The sequence below is a fragment of the Vulpes vulpes genome, chromosome 16 (genome assembly GCF_048418805.1).
Source record: "Vulpes vulpes isolate BD-2025 chromosome 16, VulVul3, whole genome shotgun sequence".
In the NCBI taxonomy this organism is placed as follows: Eukaryota; Metazoa; Chordata; class Mammalia; order Carnivora; family Canidae; genus Vulpes; species Vulpes vulpes.
In genome coordinates this window covers 83,648,994-83,662,433 of record NC_132795.1, presented here as the reverse complement: position 1 = coordinate 83,662,433, position 13,440 = coordinate 83,648,994, and the positions used below count along the sequence as shown (strand labels likewise).

The window sequence follows — 13,440 nt, the reverse complement described above, 5'->3', positions numbered from 1 at the left end:
ACATCTATTTACTTCTCTTAAACTATGAACAGGGATCCCTGGGTGGCGCAGCGGTTTGGCGCCTGCCTTTGGCCCAGGGCGCGATCCTGGAGACCCAGGATCGAATCCCACGTCGGGCTCCCGGTGCATGGAGCCTGCTTCTCCCTCTGCCTGTGTCTCTGCCTCTCTCTCTCTCTCTCTCTCACTGTGTGCCTATCATAAATAAATAAAAATTAAAAAAAAAAAACTATGAACAAATTTTAAGTATATGTATATTATCAACTCTGTATAAAACCATAGAATCAGTTGTACAGGACCTATAAGGTCACCTACGCTAACTTAGCATCCAATGAATTAGATCTTCTACAACACCCTTAACTTGTCTGACATCTACAGCACAAGTTGGCAAACTCTCTAAAGGGACAGAGAGCAAATATTTGAGGCTTTGTGGTCATTAGGTCTGTTTAAATTGCTAACTCTGCCAAGGTAACACAAAATCAACAGCAGACAAAACATGAATGAATGGGCAGGCTGTGCTCCAATTAACCTTTATTTACAAAACAAGCAATAGGCCAAATCTGGCCCAAAGGCTATCTAGTATGTCAATCCCTACTGTATACCATTCCCAGTTACTGATAAAATTCCATTAGAAGTATTAGATGCCTTTATGGGAAAATTCTTGGTCAAGGTGAACTGAAATAAACTAATTCACCCATGGTTTTAGTCAAAATTATCATCTTCTGGAACAACAGAGTACATTCATCTTTTTCCGTATGTTAACCCCTCAGGGATCCCTGGGTGGCGCAGCGGTTTGGCGCCTGCCTTTGGCCCAGGGCGCGATCCTGGAGACCCGGGATCGAATCCCACGTCAGGCTCCCGGCTCATGGAGCCTGCTTCTCCCTCTGCCTGTGTCTCTGCCTCTCTCTCTCTCTCTGTGACTATCACAAATAAATAAAAATTAAAAAAAAAAAAATTAAAAAAAAAAAAAACCCTCAAATACTTGACGTAAACTGTCATGATTCCCTCAAAGTATTCTTTTCTCCACTCTAAATATCCTCAGCGCCTTCAAGCATTCCCTGTATTGTGACATAGTTCTCCAGACCACGTATTGTTTGATCACTCTCTTGAGCACATACCCAGCCCATCAGTGATGCTTTCAATGCAGAAAGTACAGATACATGACATATGGTTTTTAAAAATATGTAGCAATCAAGATGTAATTTTAATTTTAGAATTTGGCTCAATGACTCCAAATGCAAATGCTTTTAGTTGTTTGTGTTTTGAGAGTTTGGTTTGTTTGGTTTTTTGTTTTGTTTGGTTTGGTTTGGTTTTTTACAGAACTACCATTTAGTTTTTAAGAAAAATATATTTTGTATAGATTAAGTCAAAAGTTTATGCCCAGAATCCTAACTTTATACATTAATTGTAAATGATTACCAAGAAATAGAAAATACTTTTGTTGAATTTTGGGAGGAAAAAAATTAGGTTTACTAAAACAATAGACTCGAATGGTTTCTACGCATCCAAAAATGTTGGCAGAACTTACCACCACAATTGGGATCATATAGTGCAATTTGCAAAAGAAAGCCATCCGTCATTCCTTCTGAGAAAATGAAACACAGAAGGGGAAAGAAGCACACACATCTGCAGCGAGTCTTGGGATGCTGCTGGCTCCTTTGCAAGAACAGAGCAGAGTTGCTACAGTTATAGCCAGGCCACCTCGAAATGATTGTCCCTGTTAAATTCCACATTTCACTAACTCAGGAAGAAAACCACACTCATGTTTTTAAAAACAATTTTATTCTGATTTTCTGATGCCACAACATTCTCAAATAAGTAAATAATAAAGTTTTTAATAACTAGAAGAAAATAAGGCAATATTTCTTCAACTATAAATATACCACATTTAGTCTGACCTTACCACCTATTGCTGTAACTTCTCTTAACTGTGACTTAATTTTTTGATAAGTCAGTACTTTAAACAATATATTGCACAAAGTAGACGCTAGAGGAATAAATTCACTCTCCACAATCTAAATATGTTTATTTGTAATGACATCCCAATTCATAATCTTGCTTAAGCTTGATTTACATTCTCTGATGTATGCTTCCTGCTTGCTTGTCATCACAAAAGCTCTCCCTGGATAATCCCATCCATGTACATAACTTCAAACACTATCCACATAGTGATGACAACCAAATTTATTTCTCTAGCCCAGTTTCTCTGCAGGGATGACCCATATATCCAAGAGCCTAGTGGCATTTCCACCTGGCCAGTCCAACTGCCACTAAAGCAACATGTGCTGAGATGGAGCACCATGGGTCACATAATGATAGCAAATGCTTATTTATTACTTACTCTGTGCCAGGCTCTGTGCTAAGTGCTTTATGTGGATTTTCTCACTTAATCTTCACAGTGCAATTAAACATGGCACATTTATCTCCTTCTATCTGACACCCCCATTAAAATGATAGCATCAAAAGACAAAAAATGTAGCAGACGTTTATTGCCTAACTACCACAGCCCGTTACCCTCCCCTTCTTCCTCGCCAAGAGAACACCAATTTTGTTCAAAGAATCAATATGCCAAACCAATTTCCCAGTCTTTTTTTGTAGCAAGCACTATTTATATAACCATATGCGAGCCAATGAAACATTTGCAGATGTCTGTTTGGGCAAGTTCGGGAAAAGCAACACAACCATTATCCCTTCTTGCCGTCTTTAAGCCTTAATTATGGATATTCTATGCAGCTGCACTTTCCCTTTTTTTTGACCACGAAGGAAGGCTGAGAGAATCACAGAGACACTGACCCTGATACCACTGAGTTATTGAACCAAGGCCAGTTACCATCTACCTCAGACTTCTTGTTACTGAGAAAAATGAGCCCCTGTTCATTTTTATCCATTCTAAGTCTGGTTCTCTATCAACTTGCAGCTGAAAATAGTTCCAGGTGATAGAGAACTATAACCTGAGCAAGATATTTCAATAAATTAGAAGGAAAGCAGAGGTAGGGTAGGTACACAAAAAACAAAAGGCTTCAGTCTAAGTGCCTGCAGAACCAAAAACAAGGAGCAGCAAGTCAGCTTACCTCCCAACTCCACAGAAGACTCGGGATCTGGAGGCACCAGGAAGAAGAAAAGACAAGACTTACAGATTTAACATTCTGGAGGTTTGCCAACAAAAAGGCCAACTCTTCCCAAGTCTCCACCATTCCTCCAGCCAACAGTTTAAAATTACAAGTTGGAAAATTTCCTTAAAAATATGTTGATTCTTGGCTCTATCCATATTACTGAGGAAGTTACTGAAAACATGATTGTAAGGAAAGTATAATAAACAGAGAAGTAAAACAAGGAAACAAAAAGCAAGGAAAGGCAAGGCAAGGTGAAAGAAAAAAGAAAGGAACTTGGAGGAAGGAAAAAATTCAAAAAGCAGAAGATAACAAAACACACACACACACACACACACACACACACAGGAGACCCTCAGGGAGAGTCAAAGAAAACAGGAACAGGGTGCTATGAAGCAGAAACAAAATATAGCAGCAGAAACTAAATTAATCAGAAAGCTGGAAGACAAAAGTGAGACAATTTCCAGAGAAAAAGGTTTGGAAACTCGGTGAGAAAATAAATTAAAATCAGGCCCGCATGGAAGTTTCAACAGGGGAGAACCAAGAGGAGAATGGGAAAGAAATTGTTGGAGACAGATAATTCTCCTTCTCCAAGAGGCCAGCATTGAAAGTGAAATTAAAACAAGCACCAGGGCAGATGATCATGAAACACAGAAAAAGAGGGATACAATGAATATCTAAAAAGCTTCCTGAATAAATATATAATTTCCACTCCTTTATAATGAGAATGACATCAATTCTCTTGACAGCAGCACAAAAAGTCATGGAGCTATGCCTTTAAAATTCTGAGTGGGAGAAGATTTGGGTGCAGAGAATCTTTTTTAAAGGTTGATTTATTTATCTTATTTGAGGGAGAGAAAGAGCTGAGGGAGGGGTAGAGAAAGGAAGAGAGAGAATCTCAAGCAGACTACCCCCTGAGCGTGGATCCCAGAGCAGGGCTTGATCTCACAATCCTGAGATCATGACCTGAATGGAAATCCAGAGTCAGCTCTTGACCAACTGAGCCCCCCCAGTTGGTCAGTCAATCAAGTATGATGACAAATGAAGGCAGACAAGGATACAAACTCTTTATCTCACATACCTTTCCTAGGGAAGCTTCGGGAGAATTATGCTTCAACAAAACAAAGGAGGGCACATGGGTGGCTCAGTGGTTGAGCATCCACCTCAACTCAGGTTGTGAACCTAGGGTCCTGAGATCAAGTCCCACATCTTCTCCCTCTGCCTATGTCTCTGCCTCTCTCATAAATAAAAATAAAATAAAATAAAATAAAATAAAATAAAATATAAAATAAATAAAATAAAATAAAATAATAAAATAAAAGGAATACATCAAAGATGATGAAAAATATGATTGAGAAAGCAGGAACTCACTCCACAGGAAAGGGACAGAGGGGAGCATCAGGATGAGAATGACAGCTGTCCAGCAGGCCTACCCTGGGAAGAAGAGAAGCCTCAGGGAAGGTGCAACAGACAGGTGACAGGATGCACTTTGACATTTGGAGATAGATTGTTGTGGGTTTAGAAAAATATACAGATAGTATATAGAGTTTCTGTTAGAGAAAAATAGTAAAACTTGTAGACTGAACAATGTGAAACTGCCATCTTGTGCAGTTTTGAGAACACTGGCAGTTTCACATTGTTCAACCTAGCTTACAGGTGCCTAATATGATGCAGGAAATTGGCTTTAAATACTCTAACAATGAGAAACGCAAAAGAAAGGGTAGAGGACTGTGTGGAATAAGAATGCAAGCTTTGGTTACTGAAACTGGGTAACAGACACATAGGGTTCGTTGTCTCATTCTCTCTATTCACGGATATGTTTGAAAATCCCATAATAAGAAGCAGTAAAGAAAGAAAAATCATGACAACACCAAAACGTGCAAGATTTCATTAATTTTTCAGACAGCTGGAGAAAATTCCACTTAGCAATACCCAGATGAAGTCCAGTTAAAGAACCATTGGGCACAGAAAAAGTCAGTGAAAGAGACCATCTACACTCGCACTTCACTCACAGTGGGGCAGGAAACATCAGAGATGTCTCACATCCCCACTCCATCCCTTCCTTTCTGCACTGATTCTGCTGATTCCCAGACTTCATCGTGCAACACAACAATGCTCCTAAAAGCTGTCACAATTCCTTAGACCCACAATTGAATAAGACAACCATTCCTCACTGTCCATCAATTTCCTACCAGCTCGTTTCTCATTTTGTCCAAACTGGTATCCCAGATTCACCATTCTATGTGCACTTTTGTAAATGCCCTCAAGCCCTGCTCTCTCACTTCTGCTCCTTGTAGATGGCAACAACCAGCCCTGGATGAACTTCCACTTCATGCCTCCTCCGCATTATGTACCCAGAGAACCAAGTATTACTGGAAAAAATCACCTAAACCAACTGACAGGCTTAATGTTATATTTATTATCACAAACTGTAAAAACTGGCAATTTTACTACTGTTGCCATTTTAAATATGATGAAATTACTTTAAAGAAGCAAAGTGTAAAACTGGCAGCCAATTTAACAACAAAACAATGGATGCTAGGCACTGTAATGGTATCCACAGGGTACTGAAAAAAATAACTGCCATGTTAGAATTCTGTATGCAACAAAGATATTTTTCAAGAGTGAAGGTAAAATAAAAATGTGCAGACAGAAACAAAAACTGAAGTAACACATCACCAACAGTTCAAATGAAGGAAAATACTAAAAAGGAAGTATTACCTTAAAAAGACTAGAATCAAAGGAAACTACAACTCATGTTGAAGACTTAGAGAAAGGTCAACAAAGAAATAAAGAGGGAATCAGAAAGATGAAGGTTTAAATTAATGAACAGAAAAAAAAGAAGTGGTCAATAAATCTAAAAGCTGTTTTTTAAAACATACCAATAGATAAATCCCTTCTGAACCTGATTAAGGAAAACGGAGGAGACAATAAAATTATATAAGATTAGGAATTTTCAAAAAATATATAACTACAGATACAAAAGAAACTTTTAAAATATAAAATCCAGGGGCACCTCGGTGGCTCATCCAGTTAAGCAATCAGAGCTTAATCAGAGTTTAATTCAAGGAATGCAAGAGTGAAATTCAATGTGATAAACTATAGTTAATGAAAATCAACAGCAAACTCGTCTACTTGGTGAAACAAAACCATTTCAAATATAATAATCAGACAGGGATCCCCACTTTCCTATTATTCAAAATTGTCTTGATGGATCTGCCAAATGAAACAAACATGAAAAAAGGATACATTATTTTTTGCTAATTATATATTTGTGTACTTAAAAATCCAATAACTACAGTTTACCCCCCCCAAAAAAAACTTAGCAGAATTAATGAGAACATTTGATAGTAAATACACAAAAGTCATTAGGCTTCCCTATTCTAGCATAAGCACACAGAAATAGAAATGGGAAAAATATTCCATACACAATCATGTAAAGAGGATAAAATATTGTTATGGAATGAATGTGTCCACCTCCCCCCCAATTCATATATTGATGCCTTATCCTCAGTGTGATGGTATTTGCACGCGGGGTGTTTGGAAGGTAGCTGGATCATGAGCATTGAGACCTCATGAATGGGATCAGTGCCGGTGTAACAAGAGGCCAGAGAGCTAGCTAGCTTTCCTTCTGCCATATGAGGATAGAATGAGAAGTTGGTAGTCTGCAACCTAGCAAAGGGCTCTCACCAGAACCTGACCATGCTGGCACTCTAATCTCAGACTTCCGGCCTCCAGAACTATGAGAAATAAATCTCTGTTGTTTGTAAACCACTTGGTCTATAGGACTTTGTTAGAGCAGCCCACACTAAGACAAAGACTTAAGAATAAAGTCAGCAAAGAAAGCACAAAATCTATATGATGATAATCCTAGAACCATTTTGAAGGATAATTTTAAAATCTGAGCAAATGAAAAGACATCTATATTTTTAGATGGGAAGATTTAATATCAATTCTCTTAATATCATAAAAGTGTGGAATTAAATAGCAAGTAAAATATGGGCTCCTGAAAGAGAAAAGGAACATAAGGTGAAAGCTGAAGAAATCTGAATAAACTATAAACTTTAGTTAATCCTAATGCATTGATATTGCTTCATTAATTGTAACATATGTATCATACCAATGTAAAATGTTAATAGGGGAAAGTGGGTGAGAACTATATAGAAACTCTTGGTAATATCTTCATTTACAATTTTTCTGAAAATCTAAAACTGTTCTAAAAAATAAAGTTGTTGGAGTTTTTTAAAATTTCATTTTATTTTTTTAGTATTTATTTATTTATTTTAGGGAGAGACAGAGACAGCATGAACAGAAGGGGCAAAGGGAGAGGGAGAGGATCTCAAGCAGACTCCCCACTGAGTGGAGGGCCTAAAGCACAGCTGGATCTCAAGTACACACCTGTGTGCTCTCTTTCTCAAATAAATAAATGAATAAATCTTTAAATAAATAATAAAAATTAAAAACAGACATAATTCCAACTAAACAGATGAGTATCTTAAAGTTTTTTTTTATCTTAAAGTTTAGAGAGAAAATAAATGTCCAAGAAAGCAAATAAATCCATGAAAAAAATAGTAAAGGGAAATACCCTACAAAGCTCCTGTAATTAAATCCATATGGAGTATTAGTCTAGGAATAGATAAACAGATATAGTAGGGGACCGAACAGAGAACCAAGAAATAAAATCCAGTTTATATATTTCAATACATGATAAAATGTTTTTCAATTCGATGGGGAAGGATTGATTATTTAATAATAGTGCCGGCACAACTGGCTATCCATCTGGTACGAAATAGACCCCAATCCCATATTATAAATAAAAAACAATTTCCAGATGGAATAAATGCTTAATGTAGTAAATAAAGCATCAAAAAGTTAGAGCAACACTTACAATCTGTTTCTTAACAAGAAAGAAAAGATAACCATATTTGAGCTTATAAAATTATAAACAATTTATGTTGCAAAAGCTATCATAAATAAACAAAACTAATGACTAGGCAAAGGATAGATTTGGGAAAATACTTGCAAAAGAGATAACAGATAATGAGTTAGTAATCATTACCAATATAAAAAGAGCTCTTAAAAATTGGCAAGAGACAAGCAGCTCCATAGAAAAATGGGGAGAGGATGTGAAAGGGAATTAGTTCCTGAGAACAAATCCACATAGCCACAAGCATGAAGATGCTCTAAACAACCAGTAATTAGAGAAATGCAAATTATAGTGAAAAAATAATACATCATTCTACACCCAATCAGATAAAAGAAAAATTAGAGACAATAATACCAATTGCCCACAAGATGAAGAGGAAAAAAAATGTAAATTGTTTACAGCTGTTTTGAAAAGCAGTCTGACAAATATTTTTTAAATTAATAGTGCACAGACATGTCAACCAACAAACCATACTTCTGGGAATCTACCTCCCAAAAATAAAATCATCAGTAAAATGTTAACATTAACATTTTACATCCATTATGGCATTGCTCTTACTAGAAAAAAAGAGAGAAAAAGAAAAAAGAGAAACAAAATGAATTATCAGCAATAAGATAATAAATAATGGTACATTAATACTGTGGAATATTAAGCTGCTATTAAAAAGAATGAATTAAAAAAAAATTAAAAAAAATAAATAAATAAAAAGAATGAATTAAAGCTCTACCATTTGACTTGGATGGGTTTTCCTGGATGTATTTTTGTTTTGTTTTCTCATTTCAGTATAATTAATATACAGAGTTGTTATATTAGTTTCAGGTGTACAATATAGTGATTCAGCAACTCTATATACTACTTAGTGTTCATCATGGTAAGTGTACCCTTAATCCCCTTCATATATTCTATACATCTCCCCGCCCACCTCCCCTCTGGTAACCATCTGTTTTTTCTCTACAGTTAAGAGTCTGGTTTTTGGTTTGTCTCTTTTTTCTTTGTTTGGTTGTTTTGTTCCTTAAATTCCACACGAATGAAATCATATGGCATTTGCCTTTCTCTAATTTCACTTAGCATTACACTCTCTTGGCCCAGCCATACTGTTGCAAATGGCAAGATTTCATCCTTTTTTATGACTGAGTAATATTCCATTTTATATATATTTATATATTATATGTGTTATATATAAAACATTCTCTTTATCCATTCATCTATGGATGGACACTCGGGCTATTTGTAAATAATGCTGCAATAAACATAGGGGTGCACATATCTCTTTGAGTTAGTGTTTTTATTTTCTTTGGGTAAATATCCAGTAGTGGAATTACTGGATCATATGATAGTTCTGTTTTTAATTTTTTGAGGAATCTCTTCCACAGTGGCTGCACCAGTTAGCATTCCCACAATGCACAGTGGTTCTTTTTTCTCCACATACTCGCCAACAGTTATTTCTTGTGTTTTTTTATTTTAGCCATTCTAACAGGTATGAGGTGATATCTCAGTGTGGTTTTGATTTGTATTTCCCTGATGATGAGTGATGTTGAGCATCTTTTCATGTGCCTGTTGTACATCCAGATGTCTTCTTTGGAGGGATGTCTATTCATGTCTTCTGCTCATTTTCTAATTGGATCATTTGTTTCCTGGATATATTTTTGAATCATAAAGTGAGATGCAGAGAAGTGTATATACTATGATCCCATTTTTAAAAAGCAAATACTGATCACAAGCCAAAATTGTATGTGCCTCCAAGCGTGTATGTGTGTGTGTGGGGCGGGGGGTGAATATGGTGACAAATGTGGGAGGAAGCCCACTCAGTTGCTATCCTAGATTACTGGTGGTACTAGGAAGGAACAGGGGAGCGGAGGCACCTGGGTGGCTTAATCTTAGGTTAAGTGTCTGCCTTTAGCTCAGGTCATGGTCCCAGGGTTCTGGGATCAAGCCCTGCATTGGGCTCTCTGCTCATCAGGGAATCTGCTTCTCTCTCTCCCTTTGCCTGCTGCTCTGCCTACTTGTGCTCTCTCTCTCTGTCAAATAAATAAATGAAATCTTTAAAAAGAAAGAAAAAAAAGGAAGGAAGAAACGGAGTGTGCAGGGGTTGACCAGAAAAAATGGGCAGAATGGATGATATCATTACATTTATGTTAAGGATATTAATCAAAAACCTGCTACAACATGGATTAGGATATCATGACAGGCATGAGTATCTGTCCTCCCTCACAGCCCCCATTCCCAATACTTCATAGTCATTTGGTACTTTATCATCCACTGAACTACTTAGTTCTGTACAACATAAGTCTCATAATCTTTTTGGCGTTTTGTGGCAATCCTACTGAAAATTATCGTTTTTCAGTAACTGCTACTGTACATTTTATGAAACTGAATTTTTAGATCCCACTTTCCAAGTTGGGCTACAGTTTTATACACAAGTATGTACTTACATGTAAATAAATTATTAAAAAATTAAAAATTAATTTTAAAATTAAAATTTTAATTATAAAGAAATTTAAAAATATTTTTAAAAATTTACTGAATGATGAATGTCTATAAAATGAAAAACTAGTTACAGAAAAATATGCATAAAGAATCCAATATGGGACTCCTGGGTGGCTCAGTTAGTTAAGTGTCTGCCTTTGGTTCAGGTCACGATCCCAGGGTCCTGGGATCTAGTCCCATATCCAGCTCCCTACTCAGAGGGCAGTCTGCTATTCCCTCTCCCTCAACCCCACCCCCGCTCGTGCTCGTGTGCACATGCTCACTCTCTCATTCTCTCTCTCAAATAAATAAATAAAATCTTTTTTTAAAACAGTATTCTATTTTCACAAAAACAAGCAAAGCCCATACTACAAATGCTTAAATACTTTTAAATGAAACAGAAAGCTTCAGAAAGTATTCAAGAGGCCAGAGGCACAGGTTCCGTCAAGGGGAGGGAAGCAGAGGGGAAGGGGCAGATTAATAGCTTTGCTTTTTTATCTCTCAGCATCTTATTACTTCACTTATTACAGTAAGCAAAAAGTATTACTTTTTTTTTCAAAAAGTATTACTTTTAAAATGTGAAAGCATTAAGTAATGAAAACAAAGATAAATTGCAAACAATAAAATAAAATGAGTTAAAATGAATTGGGTATGACTTAGGGCCTATGCCATAAGATGTTGTGAAGATTAAATGAGATAAACTATGTGAAATGTGTACCATATTGCCTAATGCTGCAAATACTCAACAAATATTAGCTATTTTTTATTTTAAAAAATGCTACAAAAGCAATGGAATATGAAACTGAAAAGATAAGGTCTTTGAATATGACAGGGCACTACTTTCCTTACTACTGAACCTGGTCTCCTTTGGAATGCAAGGACTCGTTTTGGTAACCACACAACTCATAAAACACACTTTCATTGACAGTAAAAATAAAATAAAATTAAATAAATAAGATACTTTATAAAAAGAATAGGACAGCATTTTTGCCTTGAAGTATACCTTAGGAACTTCAAGAACCAAGGGCACCTGGGTGGCTCAGTAGGTTAAGTGTCAGACTCTTGATTTCAGCTCAGGTCACAGTCTCAAGATTGTGAGGTTGAGCTGCACCCCACACTGGGTGTGGAGCCTCCTTGAGATTCCCTCTCTCCCTCTCCCTCCGTACCTTCCCCTCCCTCCCCCTGCTCGCACATGCTCCCAATGCTCTCTCTCTAAAAAATTAATTAATTAAAAGAATTTCAAGAACCATCCAAAGGCACTATGCTTTTTCACAACCACTTTGGATGAAAGATATGTGAGCCCAGATGTTTCCTCCACATAAGAAGAGACAAACACAATTCAAATAGATTGGAAACTGATGCCATTGCTCTTTTGGAAGGCCTGCCCAAGTGGGAAATCCATCCTAAATGTACAAATTCCATTCCCATCTCTGAGGATTTCCTTCCTGGTATGCCTAAGAGCACATTGATTTAGTTATAATCTACAAACTGAATTTGTTCCATCGATACTATTCTTTGGTCCAGTGAAATATTAAAATAGGTTCATTAATCACATGAGTGCATTATTAGTCTTGCTACTTACATGGAATTGACTTTCTCTTCCGGGCCTTGCACTTGGCCTGTCACAGTGCCTTTGCTGGTATTCTTCACCCAGCCAACCACTCCTATTTTCTTAGCCTCGTCTTCCGTGTACTGGTTTTGGGAGAAAATAAGTGAAACAAAGTCCAGCATCAAAAAAAATGTAACTGATAATAATTTTTTCCTACAGTCTATGCTGAAAATTATGTAGCTGACCTATAATCATACCTCTGTTTACAAGAACCTCCTCCACTTAAATGGTATTTTTTATTAAATTCTACTTTCCTCAAAGATAAGCACGTTATGAGAAAATAAATGGTTAGTGGGAATTACTTCAGAAAACAGATTCCATAATGTGTTCTGGGATCCATAAAACTCAGTTGCATTGTTCCTATACCTGCTAACACTGAATTACATTGTCTGGGTTCCAAATGATGATCACTCCAAGATTTTCAATCACTGAGGGAAAATATCGAGTTATGACCAATATACAGTATTCAATTAAAAGATTCTGATGTCTTCCATTGGCTGTGGACTTGCCACATAAAGGTTATAATTGTCTATAGGGAAGTTTAGTTCTCCTATTACTCTTTACAGTTTTTTTAAATTTTTCTTCTCAGTTCCAAATTCCATTATGACAAATAAAAACCTAGCAACATTTTGATTTTGAACTATTTTAACTACATCATACTAAATTCTTGTGGATCCTGTCTACTGGAACTTTTTAAAAACATGGTCTTGGAGGTCAGAGTGACCAAGAATCTATACGTTCCATAGCCCCAACTAAACAGAGATGGTTATATCTAGGATTTATGTAGGAGCTAGCTCTGAAAATAATAACGAAAAAGGAGACAATCTGAACTGTGAGGCAGGGGACTATCTCAAAATGAGGAGACTTTAATGGTTGGGAACATCCTAAATCCTTGGAGTTTAGGAACAGAGAGCTAATCTAGTGACTGTCAGCTCAGACAGTCTGTGAAAAATACGTGGACGTTTTACTTTCAGGAAAGGAGTATATTAACAAAATTAAAATGTTAAAATCAATAAGGAGTCTCAACTTCTAAAAATCTGAGAACCACATCCTTTTTTTTTTTTTTTCTGAGAACCACATCCTTATGCAACATGAGCATTTTTCATTGTGCAATTCAAGATATAGACATTTGCCTGGCAGTTTTCTTCCATCCAGAACAAGGGGCAGATCCCATATTTTATATTCAGCGTACCTAACCAGAATGTTTAATTTGATTATCCCAGTAGAGGTACTTTTGAAATTCATACAAAACATTGACTACAAACTAGGCAGGCTGTAGCGTTTTTGATAGACTACTTTTAAAAGACAACATTAATAAAAAAAATTCTCAA

At 36.5% G+C, this 13,440-nt stretch overlaps 1 protein-coding gene across 10 annotated transcripts in view; it reads right to left on the bottom strand.

The window, feature by feature from the left end:
• The window catches only part of ACYP2 (acylphosphatase 2), a 247,490-nt gene that overhangs the window by 118,477 nt on the left and 115,573 nt on the right, over positions 1-13,440 (bottom strand). For 8 of the 10 annotated variants that reach the window (XM_072742163.1, XM_072742166.1, XM_072742167.1 and 5 more), the window contains one exon: positions 12,083-12,192. In XM_072742163.1, coding sequence (XP_072598264.1) covers positions 12,083-12,192 — 110 coding nt within the window. Of the gene's footprint in view, positions 1-1,454; positions 1,654-3,068; positions 3,096-12,082; positions 12,193-13,440 lie in introns of those variants that run through there. The other 2 variants (XM_072742161.1, XM_072742164.1) reach the window with 2 other exon arrangements.